This window comes from Strix aluco, chromosome 13 (genome assembly GCF_031877795.1).
Source record: "Strix aluco isolate bStrAlu1 chromosome 13, bStrAlu1.hap1, whole genome shotgun sequence".
Taxonomy (NCBI): Eukaryota; Metazoa; Chordata; class Aves; order Strigiformes; family Strigidae; genus Strix; species Strix aluco.
The window spans coordinates 18,394,806-18,412,285 of record NC_133943.1 but is presented as its reverse complement, the minus strand read 5'-3'; the positions used below and the strand labels follow the sequence as shown (position 1 = coordinate 18,412,285).

Below are 17,480 nucleotides of genomic sequence, written 5' to 3'. Positions count from 1 at the left end.
GATGACAGTAACACCAGTAATAACACCAGGCTGCTCCAGGACATCAGTGCAGCTAAGCTGACTCACTTCACTGTAGGGTGTATTAGCAAAAATGAATTTTGGTCCCCCTCACATGCCTGATGCACCCGCAGTAGGATAGAGGCTAGGTGGCTTGCTTGCTTTGTCTCTTACTTTCATATCTGGTCCTTGCTGAGCACCAGTTTGACCATGAAATGGCCTTAGGACCACTCTGTGTGCACCCCACTGACCCCAGAGTATCTTGTGTTACAGCAGGGCTACAGAGGGAGACAATCATGTGTGAGGTGTATTAAAGTGGTGAAGTTCATCAACGAGGGAGAAAATTATATGTGGCAACAAATAAAGCTGGAGTCCGTGCTTTCTAGCTTCTAAGAGTTTCTGTAAGATGTTTCCCCTTGCCAAGCCAACAGCTCTTTAAGCATATTCTCATAAGGTATCTGGAAAAAAAACCCCTCCTTGCCCTACTACTTTCTGTCCCTTCCTTCCTTCTTGAAGTTACCAGAATCAACAATAAATGAGAATAGACAGAGCTGACACTTTTCAAGACAACATGCTGTTCGCTAGTCCGGGTCAATAAAAACCACTTTGCTGCACAGAGGTATAACTTAGAACAAGTCCTGAGCAACTTCAAAGCAGAAAAGTTGTAACAAAAGCTGCATCTAATGAAAGCAAGGCTTCAGAGTGGCAGTCTACTGTAACGTACAAAGAAATTCCTTTTGTTAACATTAATATTTGGCGGCCGGTGTAGAACACATTAGGGTGTTTTAGTTGGGTTTTAAAGAAAGAAATTGACACAGAAAGAAGGTAATGATTTTTTTAATAGAGGATCTCTCTGGGGGATTATGTTCATATCACAAACATTCACTTTATTACATTTTATGGAATGGACTTTAAATGCCAGTATATACAAGCCAACATTTCATTATTGGAGTTTGTGTTTATTCACTTGCCATTGTCAGTCTGTTCCCCTTTGACTTCTTGTGCTGCTCTCTGTAAAAGCTATGATTTATGAATATGTGGTTTAGATCCTTCACAATATAGCGTGGTGAAATGGTTCGATAAAAAGTTATTAAAGTAAAAAATCTATAGTTTTATGTGCTTTGCCCACCTTCTACAGGAACCCCCAGTAAGAGACTCTTGTACTAAGCAAACGCTGCGTGCATGAGACTGTAATATAAGCTGCATGCTGAGAGGCCTCACTCAGCCAGAACTCCTGCTGAACAGTAGCCACTGCAGGCAATTACCGTTTTCCCTACATAACTGCAGGATTATGCCCTCAAAGTTATGAAAGTTGCATAGACCAAAAAAGGGTGGGGGGGGAACTCTGCCATAAAACGTTCATTTTAAAATCAGGAAATAAAGACTTCAGTAGCCTTAAGCTACATAGTACCAAATGGCGTTTGGTTCTCAAACACCAGTGTGTCTGTGCTGCATTTATTTTTAAAACAAAGCTTTCAGTCCTGCTGATTTAGGATAAACAAAGCTGACTGGCAGTTTCTAGAGCCCACTTAGAATCTGAACTTCTGTAGAAACGTAACACTGTTTCAGCCTAAAATAGAGTGTGAAAGGCTGATTTTGATCATTGTACCTCAGCCCACGCATGGGTTTTTCACCCAGCAGCACTGCTGACTTGCCGCAGCTGCGCAGCCTCATAAAAGAGGGGGTGACAAATTGGCCACACTTGCATATGGCTGGCAAGAAACCAGAGCTGCTTATAGCGGTGAAAGCTGAAGGAGGCACTCCCCAGGATGAAAAATAATTTGTGAGGAAGACGTGGAAGGTGGTAGAATCTATTCAAGTGCAGCATGACCAGAAGAGTATAAGAGATGGGTTACAAAACAATTTTGCTGCCTGTATTTCGTGTTCCCAAATCTCTGAAAAAAATGCGGCTCTACAAATAAAAAGCCCTCCGTCTGTCTCAGGGATGGATAATTTCAGCAAGTGAGGATTATCTCAATGAGTCTGACAGGTATTAAAAGCGATGAGGCATACCACTGCGCCTCTGCCCAGCACCGCCATCGCCCCCGGGACAAGGAGGCACCGTGCACGGAGCCGTTCCTCCGCGCATGGCACGCTGCTGCCGCCGGGGTCTCTTACTTCAACAGAGCGGCTATTGAGACAGCCATCACAGTCCCTCTGTTACTGTTATCTCTGGCAAACAAACAATAACAGCGATAATCCTACATCTTCTCAGAGATCTAAACTAGAAGGCTCCAACCTGCTTCAGACTACCAAGGTAATTTTTCCACCTGTCGTGCTCTGTGGCCTGCCACGTGCAGTCCTACAGGCCCTTCTCCGGCTGGGTGAGAGGCTGGATGCTGGAATGAAAAGCAGGTACAAGCACAAGAGCCCAGCACAGCCACTCAGCTGAACAAGCAGTTGTCCAGAATCAGTGTTGCTAATGCTGAAGCACCAAGGCTTTGCATCTTGCATCCCTCACACACTCTTCTGCTCTGTACCCTGGGAAACACAACAGAGCGTTTTGTCCATGTTGGATTCACTGAGGTTAGATATCTAGATGCCCACTGGCAAGATTCCTCTCCTCCTGAAGTAGGAGACTGAAGCAACTCATTTCTACTAAAAATATAGGTAATAAGCCCAATAAAACACATTGACCAGCATGAACAACAAAGGGAAAAGCAATTTGGAGTAGTGGTCTACATTGCTAGGGTTCTGAATTGTGAAGTAACTAATAATCCTGTGCATTTTGTTTCTCAAGACACATTTGATTTTCTCATGAGTTTTCATAGTCAAGTCACTGCAGTTAACATTATCACTGGAAATCTCAATGCTTGTAAAGCTGATTTTCCGTTTGTAGCTGGTGATGGAGCTGTTGAGGATGTTAGTGATGTTGACTTCGTCCTTTTCTTTAGTGAGTTCACTTGCATGCCCCTAGGAAACAAGAAGGTGCAGTTAGCTTTAGGGTTTGTCTCCTCCTGTAGAGGAAAAGTGACTTAATCAATAAGGAGACCATAAGGATAAAAGAACACAGCTTCATATGTGTTCATCCCAATATTCCAACATGCCTTTCAGCTGCTGCCTATTTGTAGGAGTGCCTGAAGTCCCAGAGATACTGTGTTTCCACAACTGTATTTCTAGAGGCATTTTGAGATCTTTGAGCAAGTCTCAATCCATGTCACTGAGCAACCCAACATCTCTTACAAGACATCCATCTCCTTGTGTTTACGTAGTAATTTAATGGCTGGGGAACTCGGCAGCGAGGTGGGAAACCTCTTTTCCCTCTGACAGGATTTAGACCCTCAGTGACCACTGGACTATCATCGTACTTGACTTTGAACTATTCACTCTCTCTCGCAACCCCCACAGAACATTGTGGGACTGATGTTTGGTACTGTCTTCTGGGAAGGGAGGAAGAAGGGTTCAGCTTTCCTCTGGAAGAGGAAACTACCTTCCAGATCAGTGTCCTAATTGGTGTTATTCCATAGAAGAGCAAAGAGGTGTGTTATACTGGGTCTTTAGCTGCATTTTGAAAGGAACAGAGGTGCTTCATGCTTTCACATGAGCTCAGTTCAGGGCTACAGACCTGGTTCTAGTGGTAGGCCAAAGTGCCTTTCTGAATGTGGTCCTACAAATCTAACATGACTGTCAGCTAAGGCTGCTGCTCTTTCGGCTGGTGTCAGAGACACAGCGGCCTTGGTTATTCACGCATTTTATTGCACACGATTTAGAGACAATTAGGAGAAGCAATTGTTACTGTATCCATAACAGGAAGACCATTTATCTTATTCAGTTAATGGAGAACTAATTATTATTCATCCAAGATAACTAGGCTTATTAAGGTAGATCAGGCTTTACCTCTTGAGGTGCTTTTGCTGCACACTTTTGTGATGAGCTGTAGTGAGCCACCGCGTATTCCACAAGGGCACCAAAGATGAAGCTGAAGCAGATGCCGAGGTAAACATCAATGGCCTTAATGAAACAGTTGGTTTTCGAAAGTGAACTTCGTGAGCCGATCATTAGAGTTGTCATGGAAAGCACCGTCGTTACTCCTTGGGAAGCAGAAAAGGAAAGACCTTCTCTTGCAGACACTTTGGAAAAGGCTTGGCCTGTCCTTCTGTTGTCACCCTCTATTGCTGCCAGATGGATTTGGTAAGGAGTGACGTGCTCCAAGTCATCCATCAACGGAAATGCTTTAGCAGCGCTAGCTACTAGCTTCACACAGGCTATCCCTGCCTTTGACAACTTGGCTCCAGTAGGCACTTGGCTCTCTTCTTTTTCTTGCTTTCCATAAAAAAATCCACCCCCCTCCAAAGCACATCACAAAGAACATGTGCCCTGTCCTCTCTGCTGTGAATCTACTGGGAGCCCTGGCCATGCACAGCTCTGCAGGTGGGCGAGTGTGTCAGCCACAGCATATCTTCCACACTTGGTACTGCTAACCCAGCTTTGCCACAAGTAAAAGCAGAACATTTATCGCTGACAGAGACCTCAAGAAAACTACTGTCTACCCAGCCCTCAGAGCTCCCCTGCCTGCTTAAATCTTCACCCTTCGTCAGGCAATAACTTACCAATGCAGGTTCTTGCAGGCACTGAATCCAATGTGATCCAAAAAGAAACCCAGGACAACATGACAAGCAGAGTGGAGGGCACATAGGTCTCCAAAATGAAGTAAAGGACATTTCTTCTCAGCTCAAACTGCAGTATCAGTCGTGGGTAACTGCCTGTTCATGAAAGGAAGAAACACAGTGAACATGAGATTCCCAAGGATGCTTGAACTGAAATTGGGATGGCCCAGCACCAGCCCTTCAGCTGATGTACATCAGCAGAGCTGCACTGAAATCATGGGAGATGCATGGCTTACACAAGCTTGACTTCTTGCCTCAGAGATCTTACCTGACATAACCTAGACGAGAGGGGACACACACATACAGCATTGCTGGACAAGAGACATCTAAAACAACACGCGGCTTGCAAAGGGGCTCCTGAGCTTAATCCACAGTGGAAACATTTTATACCGGTGTCTTAACTCAGAGTACAGAAGGGCTGATGCTTTCATCTATCCTCTCATACTCAGCACAGCACATTTTTCCCAATAACCGCTCTGAAGGGGCATTGCCAAATTCAGTCTTATCTGATGGCCAAGAAATAAGCAAAAGATTTTTCTCTCTCTTTCAGCAGGCTCTGTCTCACGTCCCAAAGCATCCCAATATCTTATCACAGGGAATTAGGCCCCATGTATTCATTAGTAATTTGTAATCTTTGATGACTGTGTCTTTTTGTGCTCAATTCAGTCAATTTTTTAAAATCAATTTGTCGTAATACTGACATAAGGGTTCTGGGGCTGGATTGCTCATATTTTCAGGAGATATTTCTGCTGTTTAAACAATAGTACCCTTTGAAATGTAGAAACAAAACCCATGTTGTTCATGGGCTGTGTACACTATAGTAAACAACAAAACATTGTTATGTTTAAAACATGATCATTCTAAGGAAGTTTTGCCCCTTTCATAGTGTCTGTGATTGGAAAGAAGAGTATTTACAATGATAATGAAAAAGACATTGAATTCTGATGTACAAAGGGATCTTATTCCATCATGATAGAATTGTATTTACAAACAAAAGTATATTTTAAAAGTTAATTTTACTCCCAGTTACTGTAAACGTGGCTCTCTGCAGTATTTATAGTCTGTACACCTGGGAGGAAGGGAGAGAGTTTCTTCAGGTATGGGTAGAGAAGGAAAGAAGCGGAGAATGTGAAAAAAAAAGAAGAGAATTGAAAATCCATCAAGTGAATATAGTGTATTAAAAATCCCATCTTTCCGTGGGTTTCCATTTCACAGAAAATCCTCATTGGATTTAATCATCTTTCTGTCCATCTCCTGTTGGGAGATTAAGATTTGCTAAAGACTTCGCTGGTTCAGGCTTGAGTCACAAGATACTGGCCTACAGAAGGGAAGGGAGTGGGAGGGGAAATACTTGAGAGCTTTTCTCTTTCATTTCTTCCTGAGAAAAAACAAAAATGAAATGGGTGATGCAGTTGTCTGGGATTGGTTTTTTGGTGTCTTCCAGTTCTGCCTGAGTCCCTAGGAGTGAATCCAGATCCATATTACTTCTACGACTTTAGTGTCTGAGGTTTTAGTGTTTTTTAGTGTTTAATGGTTGGACTAGATGATCTTCAAGGTCCTTTCCAACCTAGATGATTCTGTGATTCTGTGATTCACCGATTTACCCGTTTCCTGCTGTGACTTCGAGACCAGGGTATAGTAACGTTCCACTGTGTACTGAGAGAGCCGCAACTTTTCTATGCCATGGACAGAGTCGTTTCCTCTCAACCACGTGAAGATGACATCATTTTCATCATATCCCCCTAAAGACAACATAAATACCCATATTACTGTGGTTTAGCCAGCAAAAGCCCAGCTATTGCCCTGCTGGGCAATATTCTCCTGGGTGGGAACAGAAAGACGATCCAGGCATTGTAGGCTGAGCAAAGACCCTCTTAACCATGTCTGACTACGGGTGGACACTGGCTGTTCTTTCCTGCTGTACTTTCAGTCTGCTGGTTCAGATTTCAACAGGAACATGCACCACTGTGAATGAGGCATAACTTGCAAGGCTGCCGAGAACCTATTTCAATCATTTACACAGGGTACTTCCATTTTAAAACATTTTAACATTTTAAAAGATAGTATATTCCTGTCATCCGCAGTTTGATTACATGCAGCAGGATAAAACTGCTGCAGTGATCAACCCTTGAACATAGTCTCTTCAGCCATGAGAGGAGAGCAGGAGAAACGCAGTGGCTGAAGAGAAACAGAGCCCATTGAGCCCCCTACCTGGTAGCAGAAGCACGTTTCACTGTCTATTCAAGTGCTTAAAAATACCAGAAAAGGCATTTTCAGTTAGTCAAGAGCTCGGAGCCGAGACTGCTATGCGGTTATGAACCCAGCTCTTCTGACTGGGTATGCATTGTCCAGAAAACTTGGTCTTTTAAAAGCAGCTGTTTCTACAAATTATGCCTCATATCCCCAAAGGCTTTAAGTTACTGAGAACAAATAAATGCATGTGACATTTAGGTAACACTGAATTCCTGCCTCAAAATGGTGGGACAGATGAGATCAACAACTCAAGCAGTTATCAGTAAACTCCATATATGCCAGCGGGGTAATTGCCTCCAGGAATGTAAATGACAGCATAACATGACTGCAGGTTGGACTGAGGAATACCTCAGTCTGAGGGATAAAGCTTGTACTGAATCACCAGCCTGCCATTCACTTCAAAAATTTCACTTAATTTAGGAAACAAGCCTATCAATCTCACTAATTCGATTCTTTTATTAAGTGCCCTGCTTTGAGAAAATTAGTAGGGACACTTTGATTCTGATAATAACCTGTTCGTCCTGGTAGAAGAAATAGGATGCAGTTGCAGCTCTATTTTTATCTAATTGTGTTTTCTTATTAGACACAAATTACCAGAGCTTGAGTGTGATGAACTCCTAAATTAGGTGTCCAGGGTATGAATCCCTGCATAGAACCCTAAGCATGTGACTTTTCAAAGTTTCTAAGCAGTTTTATAAATTGTGGTTACTCAGGAAAATTGTATAATAAATGATAGATTGTTGTTAATTCATCTGGCGTATATTTAAATAGCATTATTTCTGGGCACTTATCCTAATGAAATCTCCAGTGGGCAATGTGCCTGTAATTTCATTGGAATTATACAGCAACTGAGCATGATGTAGGACCCAATCACTTTTAAAACAGGCCCAGACAAGCTATGCTTTAGCAGAAGAGGCCAATCATTATTATTTCAGGAGCTATTCTTTGTAATAAAGTTAACCATGGTGAACTAATATGATTTTAATGTGAAAATAATATGTGCTTCCCTAGGTAATTCATGCTGCAACCCCAGAAGTTAAAATCTGGTCTTTTCAGTATTGAGATCTTAGATGTTTCTTTTTGTGACATGAAGTGGGAGATGGTTGCTTGCTTCTAGAGCTTCACAGATACAGAAAAGCAGCACTGATCTTGCTGAGCTCCTGGGGAAAAGCCCTGTAGTGCCCTAAATTTTCCTAAATTTTTCTGCATCACTGTAACAGACAGCCCTCACGGAGAAGCATACACCACACAGCTGGGTTTGCCCTTAGTTTCAGTTCATGAGTCTGAAGCACGTTCAACTCATATTCTAGTAAGAATCACCCTTCACACTGTCTTGTTACAGTGGAGGTTTGGGAGGTGCGACAGGTGGTAGACACCTAAAACTATGAAAATTTGTTCCTTGCTGTACTCCATCCCGTGCACTTACCCCACAAGTTAGTTTTGAAGAAGCTGTGTGTGCAAAAGGGACCAAAATTTGGAAAACTAGCCATTATTACTTTATCCTTTCTGTGCAAAATTGAACTATCTACACTTTAATAAAAATAATATTTATTACTACTCTTTTTATATAAATTGCACAGCGACAGGAACCCTCTAAACTGTGGATTACAACACAAGTGTTTGAAGAATGATGAAGCAAAATTGTTTTCTTTTGGACATTAGTGTTTCCAGAAATAAAAGTCTACTCCAGGAAGCCACTGTGATGAATCCAAATATTCAAGATGCATAGTTACATATGAATAAACAAATTTAAAGTCAGGGGTTTTTAAAATGTTATACTTACAGCTTTCTAGCTGCAGTCTGCATGTTTGTGTGTCCATGGGATATTTTGACAGGTCCATGTTACAAGCAACAGTAGTAGTGATTCTGTAGGAAGAGAAAGAACTCCAAAAGTTGCAATAAAGCACATAATGATATATCTCTGGTTTTCATAGCAAACTAGACTGCAAAGACTCTGCTCTGTCATTTAGATAATTTCAACCTATGAAATTAATGGACTGATATAATCAAAGAGAACCCTCCTTAAGAAGATACACCCTCTGCAGCCACGCTGATGAAAATAAACCAAAGGAGGAATTTTGCTTTGCTGTGGTGGGGAATTTAGTGTAGATGCACACATTTACCAGGGCTACAGTTGCACGTCTTAAGAAGTCACCACTTGGCAACTGAGGCACAGTAACTAGCTGCACATGTACTCTGGCCTGCTCTGACACAGAGGGCAAATGAGTTTTACTTTGCAGGTGAGGTAACTGGGACACGCTTACTGTGAGCCGAGAAAAGGTGACGCTGTACGAATTGCTAACGCAGTTACAGTGCTCGTTTCTGCAGTACATGTACAATATGCTTTTTGCTAAAAAGCAGAAATCATGGCTATGTGGCACTGGACAAGTAGTTTCCCACTCCCTGTTAAACTTTTACTGTTGTGATGTCCTCCCTGCACTCCTCCCCTGCCTCCATCTGCCTCCGCTTGTGTTGGGCAACACCTGAACTTGTGAGCAGGCACCAGTGCTCAGGACACAGCATGTACCACGACAGGGAATCTGGATCCTTGGCGGCATTTCCAGGGAACCAGAACAGTGGGTAATGGATCAGGAATGTGGTCACAGCTGGCTTGTTGACCCCAAACTCATTACCCAGGACAGCTGGTATCTGCTCCTGGCCAGCATAATTCTGGAAATCTATTCTGAACCACCATCATCAAAGCCAAAGGCTGATTTACCTTAAGGCATACAAGATGGTGCCATTAGAGAATAATCTTATGAGGCGGTTCCCCACAGTGACGTCGTGTAGGAAGGACCTTTTCGACTCCACAATGTACGTGTCTGGTACCCAGAGCAATTCCACTAGACGAGCATCTAGTGTGAAGCTCTTGTTGCCATGAAAGACCAAGCGGGGGTCTGTCCAGCGCTGCCGCAAATATATAGTAGCTGTGTAATCCTGGGAAAGAGAGGAAAACCTGTGAGGATGCACATGCAGAACGCCTGCACAGCATCGCTGCGGGTGTGCCACAGGTGACAGGAGGCAGAACACACGTTTGTTCAATCAAAGCTCAGCTATTCAAAGCTGTTCAATCAAAGCTGAGCTATCAAAGCTCAGCTTCAAACACCTGCACTAAATCTGATAGATGTTCATCACAGTTTCATTGACTGCATTACATTTCTCATATACTTACACTGTCAGGTGTAGTGTTTGAGGACCACAGATTATACTCATAGTACTTTTTTTTTTTTTTTTTAAACGAGCAATTATTGCAATTGATACTTTTGTGTCCATTTCACAGGTAAGACAACAGATGAGAAGCGCACTCGAGGCCACTCAACAAGTCATTGACATTAAAAATCAGTCATTGTCTAGAGCTGGAAAATTACACACGTACTATAAACATGATCATGAAAAAGACATCAACACTTTGGAGAAAAAAGGTAAGCAAATCCAACCCCTTATTTCACTGAGGTCTTAAAACAAAACAAATGAAAACCCAAAACTTGTAGAATCATTTTTAACAGGCATTTTGAATCTAAGGGCAGTAGGATAACGAGTTTAGCCTGCCAAAATCTACCTGCAGCGACTGGAGTATTTTCACTGTGCCCCATCACAGAAGAATAAGCAGTACTCAGCTCTAAAGAGAATTCTTCACTGAGCCTTCTGGACAGACACAGCGGACTGTTGAACTATTTCACTTCCTTCCTTATAGACAAAATAAATGCAACCAGTAATACCTTTTATTTTCAAAACTTCTCTGTCACAGACAGACTGATACTGGTGACTGTGTTAACAGCATGAAGTCACTATGTTTTACCACAGATAGGCTGCCTGTGTGTGGAGGATGAAGCAATTCTGTTTCATTCAATCTATAATTTTTAAAATGCTTTAAGAGAAAAGGTCTAAGTAAATATCAGGTATCAACGTTAGCTTTTACAACTTCTAAATTTTACTCTCAGCCTGTGACAGAGGAAAAAACATATCAAATAATACACAATTATGCCTTTCAATACAGTGAATTATAACAGTGACAAAAGTGAAGAATCCTGGCTGATTTTCTAGCTTTTATCAAGGCACAGAGTAAGTAAGCCTCTGCAATGTTTTCCATGTGGTCAGAGCAATTCAGATGGACCATCAAGAAGAGAAACTCCAGAACAGGAGCTATTTTACAAGGTCTTTAATTAAGTTAGAGGTATGTGAATAATTGATTTTGTTGGTTCTGCTCCTTCCCCAAAATTAATAGCTTTATCAAAGTTACAATATTTTATTTAGTGAATTTGTTTAATTTGTTGGGGGGAGAGAAAGAAAAAAGTCAATGGTGTTCTTGAAAATTCTGAGATTAAGTGTGGAAATTGTTGCTGACTGAATTTCTCACTGTTTGGACCAAAACTCTTTGCTGAATTTACCCAAGCTGCCCATAGTTTTGGTCAACCTGAAACAGCTGTTTTCAGTGATCAGTGTCTGAAATCCAGCCGTTAAAGAACTGGAGGAAACCAGACTCAGCATTGATGGGAAGATGTTCTCTGTGTATTTGAAAATTGTTGGTTTTTTTTTCTTGGGATGATCAGTCCTTTGAACCTCAGACTGTCGCAGCTCAAAACCATTTCTCGTCCACGAGAAGAAACCCTGCCTGTGTCTTCAATCAGCACCACCCCTACCCTACACAGCGGGCTCCTACACAGAGCAAAAGGTAAGGGAGAGGAAATGCCACACAGGATTGATTTTTTCCATTTCCAAGGGGCCTGATTTCCAGGAGATGTTGAGTTTTTGACCTGTAGGAACTTTGGAGCCATCTCTATTTACTTATAAGCCCACATTACTATGGTATCTACATAGTCTGCAGTCATAACTAAGCCCTGTTGTCATCACGCCTCCGAAAGTGGCCAATGGACACAGGAAAGCAAAGCAGCCTGAATATGACAGTTTCTGTGCTGAACACACAGGAATATATGACAAGTCTCTCAGGCAAATCCTACTCTTATCACTTATAAAATAAAATTTCTTTCACTTACCATGTCGCTCTCGGATATACTAGAAATACTCGCAATGTCCAGACTCATTGCAATCTGAACAGGTTCTCCTGTGGTGGGAAAGCAAAGCTTAAGCAGAGGGAAGGGAAGAGTGAAAAGCCCAATAAAACTGCTCAGGATCTGTGCAGCGTGGGCACTGCTGGCAGCGTCCCATCTATCTCTAAAACCACAGAAGCTCAAAGAGTTAGACACTGTTTCAGACGTGACATTAGACTCACAAAAGACATCATGATCCAAAATAAAGTGGTCACTGTAGGGAGCTGGAGTTTTGTATTTGGTGATGGCAGCAGAGAGGGAATACCCACAAGCACTAGCTCTGAAGATCAGCAGTTTAGACAAGCAGCATTTCAGCTGGCATTTGCCGACGGGCAGGCAGCCAGGGCCAGTTTGTCCCTTGTTACCCAGTCAGCAACATCCGCCCAGTGGCAGGAACGGTAAACTTTGTACAGAGCATTGCTCACACAGCTCTCGGAGGACTCTCCACAAGCAGATAGCAAGGAAGAGGAAACACTAAGAGGCAGAGAAATTCAGTGATTCATGAGACCATGCTCCGGGTTAAAACACAGAAGTGCAACAGCCTTCGCATCTTTTTAGTTATTATAGTACTGCTCTATTTACAAGCGAATTTTCAGCTCTCAAGTCCTGAATCCTGATAGTCCCCCATTTTCTAACAGTAACTCTTAAACCACCACGAGAGGGCAGCTCCTCCCCAGGAAATGTCAGAGCTGGGGGCTGGAGAGGGCTCACCGGGTCCTGCCACGGAGCACACATCTGGTTCTGAAGAGGGCAACTGTTAATACGAGCAGAAAGACACAAACAGATTGTGCCTGGTTTATCTAATCCCCAGTATGAATCTGGGGCTCCGAGTAGGGCTTGGCGCTTTCCTGGACAGCCCTCTCTGCCCAGGTGACAACACAGCAATGCCTTTCCTCATGGGACTTGCTGAAACTCCTTTTATCATCTACATCACATTTAGGAAAGTCCAAGGGACACAATTTCTAAATCTCCTTCCAGGTGGTTTTGGTTTTTTGTTTATTTGTTTTAAACTGTTCCAAAATCCAACATACTTCATTTGCAAAAGATGTGTATTTTTAAAAGTAGCTGTCATTCACATCCTCCATCTTGTTTTGAGACACTTGAAGCCCACTCAAATTAATGACCAGAGGATAGATCTGTGAGGACTGAGAGCCTCTAGAGGAGGTCACAGAGCTCTGACCACCTGTTTCACATGTATGGCTCTGGCAGGCATGGGCTGGTGTAGGTGCAGTTAACCTCCATTAGGTAATTCAGAAGCATCTGTTCACTGATGTGACAGGATCTAGAGGAGCTTTTCTATTCCTGCGTGAGATCTGACATGCTAGGCATAACAAGCTGGTAAACTCTGTATTGTCCCAGAAATTTATCACTGTGGTCAGAAAAAGGAAGAAGCTCGAAGCTGCCTGTAGCAGAAGGTCAGTCTGCAGGAGCTGCAATGGAAAACATCCAAGTCCTGGTGAAAGCTGATGGGGAATTTTTCTGTTGAGCATAGTTTCATTAATGGGTTCTGGCAGAAAAGCAAAATTAATAAAAATAAAAATTTTATAGCTGTTTTTAAAATTTTCATCAGTATTTTTCAGGTGCTAAATGTCATTCTGAGAAATGCTCTCCTCTGAGTGGTTACAGCACTCACCTGGAAGGTGGGAGACCTGACACCCAAACTGGACAAAAGCCTCAGGTAAGTTCCTAAATACCTGACTGTCCTTCAGGTGTTCCCTACTCCCTAGAATTTCATGAGGGTTTAAAGCATGTTTACTTTGTGTCTCAGTATGAAGTGAAAGCATCTGTCAAAAATCAGTATTTCTGGCAAGGAGAATGGCTTTATTCCTCTATAGCCATAATCTACTAAATGAAATGCATGAACAAAAATAAAGCAAAAAATCACAAGAGTCAGACTCTAAACAAAAGCATGTACAGTTAGAGCAAAATTTAGTTAGTCTGTCAGGTCTTTCACAGAGGTATTGAAGTTTATAAATTCCCTGGTGTTAACCTCACAGATGGACATGATGTCATGCCCCACACCTGCATGCACCATCTATTCAAGACAACAGTGGATGCACAGAAAGGAGGACAGCTTTGGCTACTAGCTAATGTAAAAGAAACACAACCTGTTATAAACTGGGACACGCTAAAGAAAGCTTAAAGCATGCTCTCCCCTCCACACAAGCCTTACAGACTCTTCTTCAAATGGTCAAATGCATGGAGCCAACTTACCACCAAAGTAGGGCCTGAGGTATTTGTTGTATCCCATGGTGAGGTTCTCAAATCCAGGGAGGGATGTTGTGTCTCTGCCGTGCAAGTCAGATACATGACCCAGGGAGCACCTCCTGGGGACACAAATATGTCCCGTTACGTGTGGCCGGGCGCGCTGGGCACATCTGGTGTGCTGCTGCAGCTGTGTTTCCAGATTGTGCTCAAACAAGCAAACAAACTGCATAAAATGCTTATTAAAAATTAAGTAGATCATTGAAATCACGAGCACTTGCTGATATTGCTTATCTTGGCTGAATAACTGTCACCTTCAAGAGGTGGGAAAATAGCAAATTACCTCAGCTGATAGCTACATGCTTGCCCACATGGTAGCTTAAGGACATTCTTAAAATGTCCCAGACAAATCAAGCAAGATCTATGTATCATCAGTCTTAGTAATAACTTACAGTCTCCCCCTTCCCACTCCTCCTCATACAGTCTATATAAAGAATATGCTTTTTTTTTTTCCCCCCTCTCGCTTATGACAACCTGAGACAAATCTTACTGACCAACAGCTGCTCCCCCTAGTCACCAGTCCCCTAAAGCAGCTTTCAACCTCCCACGTTAGTGCCAGGCAGCGTCCCTACAGCTGCTGTCAGGAGTAAAACCTCCGAGTACACCAGAAGGGGAAAGGCAGAGCACTGAGCACTTCGGACACCAACCAAGCGTTGTGGGCTGAACTACCCCAAGCTGCTGTGCATACAGAGGGTTCAACTCGAATTTGCAATATCAAAATTAACATTTTGTGGATGGACAATAAAGCCAGTACCTGGCTTGATGAGGCTGACAGACCCATACCATCATATAGTCAGCTGGAGGGACAGGGAGTTTGGGCTGAAAAGTTTCATGGTGCAGTGTCCCTGTGTGGTCATGTGCTCACTTGAAAATGTAAATGAGTGAATTGTTAAAGAGTTCATTATCGCTTTGTGAAGGAGGTGGAAGGCAGTGCCTCTGCCTCTCCCCAGAGTCTCAGGACCACTGATCCGTGCAGTAAGAAACTTAGCAATGTAGTTACTCAAAGCTCTGATAAATCTTCTTCTTCTGTTCCCTTTAAAGCTGGGTTAATAGTCCTTGGAGCTTCGCTGCAGGTTTTAGACCAAAAAGGACCTTACAGCAGAACTGAACCAGTTTGCACAGCATAAGCATAAACTTGTAGTTCCAGGGACGGCAATACAGCTGGGAGCCCTGTGCGGGGCATTTCCAGCGAAAACTGCAAACTTTTTCTGGTCCTGAACAGGAAATACGGGGTTGCACTGTTCAGGTACATACTGTGTTTTGGGGATCTGTGCAGGTTACTCTCTTTATGCCACATTCATTACCACACCCAGCTTGCTTTGGATGGGCTGGATAATTAGAAGCATAGTTTCCTTTTGACCCACATTATTTATATGAAACAAAATGCAGATGTTCCCTGTAAGACAAAACAAACACTCTGCTTACCTTTGGGTTGGAAGGAAAAGACACAGGCTGAAGAAGCAAAAACATCTGAAGAACATCTCTGGAGATTATTTCTGTATTTGCTCTGCTTGTCTGTGGAGCATAAAAGAAAGGCAAAGTTTTGTGAAGAACTATTTTAAGGGAAGGGGACTCGGAAAAGAAATCCTGCACAGTCAAAACCACACAGTGTGTGATGTTTAACATTCCCTACACATTAATGGCTCCTGCCCTTTTTTTCTAGCTTGTGTCATTTTTCAGCACCGTACTATCTTAACACTTTCCACATAGAAGACATTAGCGACAACTCAGCTCCTGAAGTCCTTGACAAGGCCACCAAATTTTAGCTGCCACTTTTTTTAGATAGGGCTTTCCTTCTTTCCCCACGGGATGGTGATTAGCTGATGTTGAGAATGGCACCATGGGAAGGGATGTATTACATACAAAAATGTTTAGGTAGCTCCTAGAGGCAGCCAGACTCTGAAGCCAAGTGAGATCCTGCCCACATATGACAGATTCAGCATCTTTTAGTCCAGAGCTCCACTCATCAGCCACGCCAAAATGCTGCTCTGTGCTCTGCTAGCTTGTACCTGGGATAAACCCCTGCTATTAATAGTCACGTTGGCAAGTCATTCAGTGTGCAGTACAGGATGAAATCATTCCACTGTAAATGGGTTTCGTTGACTTTTCTGGGAGTGGAACCAAATCTTGGCTTCTGGCATGGGACTCCCACAGGCTCGTGCTGGCCTTGGAGCAGACGCCACGATGGGTGACTCTTAACCGTGTGCTGCTCCACTCCCCATTTTTGCTCCCTGCCTGAAACGGGGCATCGGTTGCCCAGCTTTTCGGGAGCGTCCGCGTGGCGATGCCACACACCTCACGCGTGTTGCCACAGCGAGCTGCTGCAGGAGGGGTGGGGAACGGCACTGCCCCAGCTGTCAAGGGGAGGCTGGTACTCAGCCATCAGCAGTTTGAGCTGGGAACACAACACTGCCTGACTGGCTCTGCTGCACTGCGTGAAGTGTACCCCGTCTGTCAGAGCCTTCCTGCAGATACTGGCACGACAACATCTTTCCTGGGTGGATACAAGTCTTCCTCTTTATTATAGTTACAAATTGGGAATGACTGTGCAAATCTTTAGTCCCCACGCCTTGGCACCAGTGAAAGCAAGACCCCAGCTTCAGACTCGGTGCCTTTCTCATCACGCATGGCCCTTAGGGCCTCAACCTCAAACCTGGCTGTTCTGTAGTAACCCAAATATCAGGAATTTTCTGCTTGTGTTAGATTCTTCCTGTGGTAGTTCACCACAGCCCAGAGGACACTCTGCCTTCTCAGCCAGTTGTATAGCTCTGGTGCTGTGCCATGCGACAGCAGGGCTCCAGGCAAGGAGAACATCTTTGCCCATACAGAGCCAGTAAAAACACCCGAACATTCAAGCCCCACAAATGCAGGGTGTCCCACTGGAGAAGTGATACTTTTCAAAACAAAATATGCTCCAATATCTGTCCAACATCTGAATTCTTAACAAGGCTTTGCACTTCCAGCCCTTTCTCTGAAGATGGTGTTCAGATGTGTCCAGACATTATTGAGTGCTCCTCACTCTGAAGTGATCATGCAGGGCTAGAGAATCATTTACCCACTCACAGCAATGTTAGAGCACAATTCTGATGGCAAAGAAGAAGTTAGTCCAGGTAGTTTAAATAAGAACTTCTAGGAAGAAAGGATAATTTTACAAATTAGCATTTAGTTAAAGTATGAGAATTCATGATCTTCAGCGGAGGAACCTCTCACGAGCATCCTTCATGACCAGCTGTTTTGCACAGGGGCTGTGGTTGCGAGCATTTTGGTGCATCACAGTAAGTTTCTAAACAGTTTTATTCTATCTGATCCT

At 43.2% G+C, this 17,480-nt stretch overlaps 1 protein-coding gene across 1 annotated transcript; it reads right to left on the bottom strand.

Annotated features, from left to right (window-relative positions):
• Positions 1–817: 817 nt before the first annotated feature.
• Positions 818–15,667, bottom strand: GABRP (gamma-aminobutyric acid type A receptor subunit pi). The gene is made up of 9 exons (XM_074838316.1): positions 15,596–15,667; positions 14,120–14,232; positions 11,852–11,919; positions 9,577–9,794; positions 8,641–8,723; positions 6,209–6,346; positions 4,548–4,700; positions 3,835–4,028; positions 818–2,910 (listed from the first exon to the last, which is right to left on the bottom strand). The coding sequence occupies exons 1-9, from the start codon at positions 15,649–15,651 to the stop codon at positions 2,596–2,598; spliced, it is 1,338 nt and encodes a 445-aa protein (XP_074694417.1). The 5' UTR covers positions 15,652–15,667; the 3' UTR covers positions 818–2,595.
• Between the last annotated feature and the right edge of the window lie 1,813 nt (positions 15,668–17,480).

Excerpts from the sequence above, each read along its gene's own strand:
- GABRP (XM_074838316.1), bottom strand. The coding sequence starts at position 15,651 with ATGTTCTTCAGATGTTTTTGCTTCTTCAGCCTGTGTCTTTTCCTTCCA. Across the intron at positions 8,724-9,576 it reads ACCATCTTGTATGCCTTAAG|AATCACTACTACTGTTGCTT; the intron begins GTAAATCAGCCT and ends CTCTTCCTACAG. Across the intron at positions 6,347-8,640 it reads CAGACTGCAGCTAGAAAGCT|GGGGATATGATGAAAATGAT; the intron begins GTAAGTATAACA and ends TGTTGTCTTTAG.